The sequence below is a fragment of the Lactuca serriola genome, chromosome 2, assembly GCF_051521515.1.
Source record: "Lactuca serriola cultivar US96UC23 chromosome 2, Lser_US96UC23_V15, whole genome shotgun sequence".
In the NCBI taxonomy this organism is placed as follows: domain Eukaryota; kingdom Viridiplantae; phylum Streptophyta; class Magnoliopsida; order Asterales; family Asteraceae; genus Lactuca; species Lactuca serriola.
The window spans coordinates 113812746-113822733 of NC_136409.1; the positions used below are offsets into that span (position 1 = coordinate 113812746).

A 9988-nucleotide genomic window follows, 5' to 3' on the forward strand; every position below is an offset into this window, starting at 1 on the left:
ATACAAATGAGACTTGTCGGATATGTATGTGTGGCCTACTATGTAGCTTGATGCTGAAGTTGTTGTTGATGAATAAACTAGCATGACCACCAAATCATGACACATTTTAGCTTATTCAATCTCCAACAATAACCGACTTGGAATTATCGAAATTTAATGCATTTTTGTCAAATGGATGGTGTGCATGAACAAAAAGCAACTAAACTAGAACAAGGAATGACCGACAATGTCTGAAATTGTATATTTACCTAGCAACTTGTCAATAACATAACATAGAAGCAAAATAGTTTTTGAAAATAGAAGCAGCAAAATCAAAATAGAATACGCATAATTGAGTTTGTTAAGACACGAACAAGTGAATTAAAAGTTGCAATTAATGAGGATATAGAGAGTACCCACGAGGAAACAACAAAGAAGAAGAAAACAGATTGTGGAAGATGGCTAAAAAAATCAAAATTGAAATCAGGTGTTTATGAATTTATATTGAGCACGAGAGAAGATCATACAACAACAATTAAATGCATTGGATGGAAAGATAAAATCAATCTCGTAAATTTTTTATCATAATAGAAAGACACTAAGACTTTGAAATAATCTGGGCAGAAAAAGAATTCCACTCAAACAAGGGGAAGAAAGACAAAGCAAATCTGGGGCGAGATCAAGGGAAAAAGCGGAGATAATTTTTTTTAACTAAAACGACAGCGTTTTTTGGGTTCTACACCCAAACTTCCCTACCTAGCAACCACATATTCCCTACCTATCAGACTCGACTCGACGAAAACCAAAAATACCCTTCCTCAGATGCATACATCTGTCTGTTCTCTACACATATGTGTGTCGTCTCTGCTAATCGGATGCTCTACAGCCGATCGTTCTCCACCACCGGCTTCTCTCTCTATATATTCGTTATCTGATACTTCGTGTTCTGCTTTTTTCTCCTTGGATGATCTTCTTCCCAGTCTCTCTTCTCTTTCTTATGTGATCAGATGATTTCCCTTGTCAGTGACACTTGATCTGTTTTCTACATTCTTATGCAACTTTGATGTGGACATTAACATAGGTTGGATTGAAACTAATAAAGCAGAAAAAACATGTACAGTTTGTTACTAATTATTTGGTTTTTTTATTGAGTTGTTATATGAAAGGCTATAGATTTTTGTAATTGTTATTACTCATTACAAGAAGAGATGAGGGAGTAATTGAACTGAATTTGTGTTTTTGGGGGTTGTTATGTGACAGACCAAAACTGAGTTGAAGAAGTCTACAACAACTTTAGGTGCTTACTGTAATAGTTCCATTGTAATTTTACTAAAATATTTACTTATTTTGTTGTTTTGTGTTGGATTTTGTTAGGATCTGTTTACTTTGATAGACTGGAATAAATTAATGATGGAGGAATGGAATGATTCTTACTCATTACATTCTTATAGCATCTTACACGCTGAATCACAAAATTTTCTTTTATCGACATAAAGTCATAGTTATGTTCTTCAAATTTAATATATGTTTGAGAGAAGGTATGTTATTGTTGTAAGCGGTTTGGCTTTAAGTTTTACCCAGACTTTCACTTCGACCGTGGTTAGCCATCTGTTGACCGGTCAAAATGGGTTTTGGGTCAACCGGAAGATTGTGAATTGATTGGTCAACGGTTTGACCATGAGTGTGCATTTTGCACAAAAAACTTTGATCAGGTTGGTGCCCAATTAAGTGACAGCCACTTTTCCTTAGTCTTTTTTACATAAAATATATTACAAAAATCATAATATTGTAGTAATAATATTAGTTATTTTATCGAATCTGAATCAAAAACAGTAACTAAAAAAACAATTGGTTTTTTTTAATAAAAATAAAATTTTGGGGTTCCACTAGAGAAACTAAGCAATAAAATCGTTTCATGCTAATTGTTATATCACTCGGTGGATTTATAGGGTTGTAGTAATAGTTTTCGTCTTGAAATTGTTGTCACGTACCAGAAGAATCATCAGATTAACACTTTCTTCGTGTAGATAATGGTAACACTTGAACAATCATCTCTTACTCTGACTATTACATGGTAAATCAAATCACTACTTTCATAAACTTCATTCATGTAATACTTCAACATTATTAATCTGTTTTTTCATACATTTGGCTGCCATTCTTGCCTTTGAGATCATGAAAGGACCAAATATCCCTTCACCTTTGTGCAACAATGATTCATCTGCTGATTTCCAGGTAACTTTGGTAGGTACTGATGACCACGATGGAGGTATTTAATATCAAAACTTAAATCTTCAGCATCAATGGCTATCACAAATTTATTTGACAAATTTGGAAAGAACATGCGTGATCACATGTTACTTATTAAATCACATTGCAAATTGTTAGTTATTTAACAATTTTAACAGTTTTGAAAGGCATAATAACCATAACTTACAACTATCCATTACAAGCATGAGTTTGACTGATTACTGTAAATTTGTAACACATGACAAACATAGCCAATAAAATTGGGGATTGTAAGCATGGCATTTTGTATAGCTGATAAGCTCTAACCGTTGATGAGTTCAATTGTTAGTCCATCTAAACAAGTTCATTAAAAACAATAGTTTTTTAGACTTTAGAATAGATAACTGTTTTTGATTATAAACAAATGCTTTTGAATCATGATTCTGATATCTACGTATACAACTACTTTCTACTTCCTTCAACTTGTGTAGTTGTGTTTATTATTACTCCTTACACATTTCCATGTACTCTATTTTGGTATTGTAACAATTTTCCACTATTTTAGTATCTACATCCAACTCTTTGTTCTTTTATTCTCTCAATACTCAACTGTCAGTAAAAACCTCAGAAACAGTTGCTGATGCTGGTGAATAAGGTATAACTGTTTTTATTAATGAATTAATAACTTTGGACGTATAGGATAATGGTTGATTATGTGGACATTATAGCAGATAATCTTCTATAAACAAAAGTGAAAAAAAAGCGTGAACCACTTTTTAGTTTTAGCATTTTTACATTTATTTTATGTGTTTTTCTTATTAAAACATTTTACCTTTAAGATTTAATGTTATGGCTGTTGGATTTTTAACAGGGTTAAGCCTATCAAGGCCTGTTGGTGTCACTTTTTTTTTCCATATCGACAATTGCTTAACTCAGTATCACTTTCTCACCATACACACATACTCGCAACACCATAAGATGGGGTAAAAACTAATTTGTTGTTTTAAATTTATTTCACTTAAGCATATATGGAAACAAAAGTTTGTAAAAAGTAACCTTTTTGTAATTTTTTTTTTCGTTTAATTAGATCTAGAAAGCGTAACATGCACAAAATAAAATCAGATGTCATATTCAATGCTAAGAGGGATGTGGGGGAGGTAAATGTCACTACATACTATTCTTTTAGTTAAAAAAAAATCGTTGTTTTTACATTTTTTTAGTCCAAAATGACCCTGCATGCTGTTTTTTTGATAAAAAAATTATTATAAGAGTTTTGACGAAATGCCCCTACATACTGTTTTTTTGTTAAAAAAATAGTTAATTTAAGAGTTTTTAATAAAAATGTCCCTACATACTTTTATTAAAAAATGATGATTTTAACAGTTTTTGTCCAAAATGCCCCTATGTACTGTTTTTTTGGGTAAAAAGTTAATGAGTTTATAGTTTTTCTTATGTACAAAACAAACAGAAAACTAATATTATACACAAAATTAAACTACCTAAAACATTTATCCATTTTTTTAGTTTTTTTCTTTATTACTTTCCGATCTTTCTGATTTCTTTTTGCATGAAAATCATCACCGCCAGTCCACCATGATTACAGTTCATCATCTTCTAGGGATATTTATTATTATCTTTTAATTATTTATTTTTTCCAAGTGTATAAATTTGTTGATAAACATGTTTATTGTTGTTTTAGGTATCGGTATATGAACAAAGGAACAAGTGGCGTCACGAAAACTAATTGTGGATGTTGTCCATGTAAAAGATGAGATTTCAAAATATTATCGAAACAAAACTTTTTATAGGATACTATCATGTTTCTGAATGATACTATCATATTTGTGAATGTTAGTTGTTAACTTATAGCAATATATCGACTACAATACAATTTCCATTGCTACAATTTACATTCAACTTTTAATCGCATATCACAACATATTCAACTATTATGTGTTTGTAAATGAGCGAATTCCAGTGAATAGTAACGTACTTTAATATGTCTACAATTCAGGCAATGTACTATATTTCACACAAAAGCAACACCTTCTATTGTCTTCCGTTAAATGGAATTATTTTTATTGCCTTTGCCTTCCTTACTGCAATACCTGTTGCTATCGATAAAATCATACCTAATTAATTACATTTACGTACATGTTGATAGATATATATATATATATATATATATATATATATATATATATATATATATATATATATATATATATATATTAGGTTATAACCCATGGAAACCATGGGTGATAAAGTAAAATAACATATAGACTATAAAAATAGTAATCAATAATGATAGATTTGCAAACATATATTTTTATACAAAGTTTTATGTATTAACCGTAAATGTATCATTGTTATTTCAAATTAATATGATCATGTTGTACAACGAAATAGATAATTAAATAGATTTAAAATAAACAAAGACAATCAATCATGACTTAAATTCCAACTATAAGATCTAACAATTTTAGTAACAAAAGTAGGATTATGACTTAAATTCCAACCATAAGATCTAACAATTTTAGTACAAATTTTCTTACACCAATTTCGTAACATAAGTAGGATCATGACTTAAATTCCTAAAAATACCTCTATTCCTCTCAAACATGATAAAGCTTGAACGAAGACCAAGTATGCATATATAATTCTCCATACTCTTCCCTTTTAACCAACTTTTAGCATCTCAATCTGCATATATCATTACTTTAGGTTTGATCCTCCAGCTGAAATCAAGCCAACCCAAATTCCAAATCAATCACAACTTTGGAATCATAAATCATTATTTCAAGAACATAACCAAAATCTTTTGTTACTTATAAAGATTGTGCAGCAAAATTCATTGCAAAAACTTATCAACCAAACAATCTATTTCCACAATGCCTCCTGGTATCATCAAATACATCAAGTAACTGAAAGAGAGACATGAACCAATCATGAAAACACAAAGATAATCCATTTCTCCTGTTATATGCTCTATATAATACATAAAGGTTCTTTTCCAAAAACAATAATACATAAAGGGGGATATTGTTTCTTACCAAGAAAATCATTTTTCTTTTCATGCAGCACATTAGCACAAATTATATCACAACAAACCAAAATAGTCTTTCTTTCCCTACACGGGCACGTAAAAAAACATCAATGCTATACTTAGTAACTTTAAATATAATTAAAACATAAAAAAAAAGAGACTAAAATGTCACCAAAAATTTGAAGGGTTCGATTAAAATAAAGACTTAAACATCCACCTCAAGCAAGTTATGCCAACCAATAACTTTTTCCCCGGTAAGAACTTATTTATTATTCATTCAAAAGAAAAAAGAACTTATAATTTACTCAAATATTTCATCAAACAGTTTAAAAACAAACAATGATACTCTAATAAATGATTTTTTCTTCAGCGGATAGGCATGTATTATCTCCTAAGAGGCCTAAAAAATATGCAGCAAGAAACTTGTATCAGGACTTGGTATGTAGGATTAGTGAGACAGAGAAGTGAAGAGAACCTCATTAATCTCATATTTTGATGGAGAAACTGCTGAAGCACATTAACTTCTACAAAATTAATTGACCTCTTCCTTATCTAGAATGAATATTAGGAGCAATATCAATCATATTGTTAAAAACACACCATAATTCAGATTCTTTGGCAAAAAAATATCAAACTTTTTACAAGAAACTAAAAAGCTATTATTGATTTTTATCAAGTAAACTGTCAATAACAAAAAACATATAGAAAAATAAAAAAAAACCCCAAAAATGACAGCAAAACTTTGTTACTCCATGAAAACTTAAATCACTAAAATAGAAATAAAATTCAGATCTACAACATATGACAGCAATTAAACATAACTTATTGTTGCAAGTGGCAACTACAATTCTGCAAAGCAGATAAGGTGACAGGAAGAAAAAGACAATACAAAAATTAAAAAGCTTGATAACATGAAGCGTGAATTCCAAAATCGACAATAAAGTGATAGGTGGATTCAAAAATCGAAATCAATATAAACAAAATTAGGAAAATAAGCAAATACATTCAATTTCCATGACCAAAAAATCGAAGAAAATGGGTTAATACCTAAGAAAAAGATGCTTGCTAAATTGGGTGTCTGGTACAACTTTAAGCTAAAGCTTTCACCGCTTCTCCTCCCACCCGTAAAACCCTATCGAGCATCGTATGTCTTCAGAAGGTCCACTCGTTAGCGACTTCACTTAAAAACCATGGGTTTGTTAACAATTGGAAAAAACATAGATGTAAGGGTAGGAGGCGATATGGTGGATTAGGAGAGAAAAAGAGATGGTCGCCGATGAATTCTGAGATTTGGGGGATACCTACATTTTTGGATTTCAAAATTCGAATCCCCTATAAGATGGACACAAGATATGCGAGTTTTAGGGAAAAAAGGGGGATTTCCAAGGTTAAGAGAAGGAGTATCAAATGAGCGGGAAACAAAAAAGTCACAGGAATATGGTAGTAACCGTTTGAACCCGGTTATAAAATTAATCAAACTTTTATAGTAAAAACTCAAAATTATTAGTTATTTTAAATAAATTATTAATTTAAGAGATATTTTTATTAGTTATGTGAAATTATAATCATTGATTCAAATAAATATATAAAATTAATTTTTAATATATATTAGATATTTTTATTTGTGAATTAATGAAAACAATAATTTAAAATTGAAAATTGAAAATTTAAAATGGAATCACATTAATGAGAAGGTGTAATAAATTTAAAATGGAAAACTAATATATTGACAAGTGAAAGCTACTCTTTTATTAGTATATATATATATATATATATATATATATATATATATATATATATATATATATATATATTAAACAAATAACATTTGGCACTATATAGTAACAAACATAACACTTCCCTTTTACAAAATTCATACGACAACCAACAACATGCTACCTTTCGGTATACAAAATACATAAATAATGAAGAAAAGACCAAACCTATGATCAAAACCAAACCCCGCGTAGCGGGGTTACCCACCTAGTTATTATTACATTTGTTATTTATTATTATTTTTATTATTTCTATTTTATTTATTAAAGTCATTATTAATTATATTGCTAGTTTTAATGATTATTAAGAGTAAATTACTGAAATCGTCCCTATGGTTTGGTCAAAATTGCATTTTTGGTCCTAACTTTTCTTTTGCACTCGGATCGTCCCTATGGTTTGATTTTGTTTTGTTTTTCGTCCCTTACATACATAAAGTTAGGGATCAAACATGCAATTTTGACCAAACCATAGGGACAAAAACATAACAAAATCAAGCCACATGGATGATCTGAGTGCAAAATAAAAGTTGGGAACCAAACGTGCAATTTTAACTAAATCATAGGGACGATTTCAGTAATTTACTCTATTATTAATAATATTTTTATTGTTAGGATAACCGATCATTTTTTGAAAAAAGTATTATTATTATTATTATTATTATTATTATTATTATTATTATTACACATATGATCCCTCTTTGAGCTAATTTATGCATTTTGTTTTTAACCTTTTTTTTTATTTCAAAACATCTATGGTTTAATTTTATGGAATTGTTAGTCTATAAGAGAATTAAAATGATCAATATATCTTTATTTATTATTTTAATTTTTTGTTTTAACCAATTAAATGAAATTATTAAATAAACTATTTAATAAGTGGGGGTCCACACACCTCCATTTATCATTCGAATCCATATATCTTCAACCATTTTCTTAGGCTGGAGGGTGTGGTGTCATCGAAACCGCACTCCATCCACCGCGACATAAGCACCACGTCATTTTTTATCACACAAGTGTGGTTTCTTGCCACACTTTTATTTTTTATATTTTTTGTTTGTTTAGCTATTTTAATTAAAACTTCTTTTTTAATAACAAAACATAATTTTTCATTACTTGAAAATTTAAAAAAAAAAACATTACATTGCATTACCAAAAAAAATGAAAAACACTCACATGACATTAAAATAATCCTATAAACTTAAAAAAACACAGATAAAATAACTAAAACAAACTACATAAAGTCGTTCTCCGAGAACTCGTCTTCGGAGTCATCCAGTGGATCCAAATTAAGGTTAATGTTTTGAACCCCTTAAATGTGTTCCACCAAGTCATTAAGAAGATTGTAAAATGTTTCAATGCAATGTATCTCTGCTCTCCTGTTCATATACTCTTTGCCACCAATTTCTATTGGTTGTGTCTTTGGTATGGTTTCTTCCTCGTCAAACGCACCTATCGCTCTTCATTCGTCTTCAATAATCATGTTATGCAACATGAGACATGTATACATAATTTCTTGAAGTTTTTCCTCGCCTAAATGAACTGCTGGTTTTTCAGTATAAACCACCGTTTCTTCAGAGCTCCAAAAGCACGCTCAACATCCTTCCTAGCTCTTTCTTGTGCCCTCTTGAATTTTTTTCGTCTAGAACCATGTGGATACGTAAACGATTTAACAAACACAGCATACTCAGGACAGATTCCATCGACTAAATAATAACCATACTTATATGACGTTCCACGCACTTCAAAAGAAGAATCTGGTGCGGATCCATCGTATATGTTGTTAAATATAAGTGAACGATTAAGAACGTTGATTTCGTTAATCGAACCAGGAGAACCAAAAAAAGCATGTCAAATCCATAGATCTTGTGATGCAACTGCTTCAAGTATGACCGTTGGGTGACCATGATCACCTTGGGTAAATTGCCCATGATATGACGTAGGCAATTTTCCCATGCCTAATGGAGACAATCTAAGCTTCCTAGTATTCTAGGAAACCCATGCACACTAGCATGGTGAGCTTGCAATTGCAAGATGTCATTACGTGTAGGCTTACGTAAATATTTTGGACCATAAAACTAAATCACAGTTTGGCAGAAAAAGTGGAGACTGTCTCGTGCGATCCTAGCAGACATTCTAAAAATTTCGTCTAACGCATCAGGTGGAATGTCATATGCTAACTGACGAAGTGTGGTCTTGCATTTTTGTAAGGGAGTGAAATCGGGTGTACCTCTAGCATCGTAGCGTTGTTGAAAAAAATTGCACTCCCTCGTTACATCTTCAACTATACGTTCGTATAAACCTTTGAACATTCTGAAGCGCCTACGAAAATAATACCCTTGATAAGTGACCTTTTCTTGAAAATAGTCTTGTACCAAACGTTGGTTGGCTTCTTCACTATTTCTGAAAATATATCTCTGTGTTCTCCGTTGAGAACTTGCAGTTGCGTTATTGCATAAAGCATCGTATGTTTGTTCCGCCATTTGAACACACGCAACAACGGCATCAAAAATAGTCCGAAATTCTTCAGAAGATGAAGAAGATGACATTTTTTTAGAGAGATTGGTATTTTTTTTTTTAACTTGAGAGAGAAGGGTTTGTATTGTGTGAAAAAAATGAAGTGTTTGTGTATATATAGGAAAGAAAGGCAAAAAGGAAAAAAAATAATAAATAACAAATAACGCGCAAAAGGACCGTGCAACGATCAAACATTCACCAACCAATCACATGTCGTGGTCCTCTATAGTCGTAGTGCGGCCAAAACCGCACAAAATCACAGTCTGGGGGCGATGTGCGAGGCTGAGGTGGCACAAACCGCGGCCACACTTAGGGTTGTTCACTATTTGGATAAAACCGAATTGTCCAATTGGACAATTTGGATTGAACTATTTGGTTCGGATATTCGGATTTTTGGATTGGTTTTCAACGAAACCGAATTATTATTTTGGATTTCGGATTGGTT

General features: G+C 31.0%; 1 protein-coding gene and 1 long non-coding RNA gene across 3 annotated transcripts; both read right to left on the bottom strand.

The window, feature by feature from the left end:
* Nucleotides 1-4688: 4688 nt before the first annotated feature.
* On the bottom strand, nt 4689-6692 carry LOC145090408 (uncharacterized). Of its 2 annotated transcripts, XR_013701547.1 has the most exons (3): nt 6302-6676; nt 5730-5806; nt 4689-4946 (listed from the first exon to the last, which is right to left on the bottom strand). It is a non-coding gene; the product is annotated as an uncharacterized LOC145090408 (long non-coding RNA). The 2 variants fall into 2 exon arrangements; XR_013701548.1 differs by lacking the exon at nt 5730-5806 and having other exon boundaries at nt 6302-6692.
* A 2412-nt stretch (nt 6693-9104) lies between these two features.
* Nucleotides 9105-9575, bottom strand: LOC145089484 (uncharacterized). The gene has a single exon (XM_079027917.1). It carries the CDS (start codon nt 9573-9575, stop codon nt 9105-9107), a length of 471 nt encoding a protein of 156 aa, XP_078884043.1.
* Nucleotides 9576-9988: the final 413 nt, after the last annotated feature.

Bases quoted from the DNA above. Each gene is read 5' to 3' on its own strand.
- LOC145089484 (XM_079027917.1), bottom strand. From the start codon at position 9,575: ATGTCATCTTCTTCATCTTCTGAAGAATTTCGGACTATTTTTGATGCC.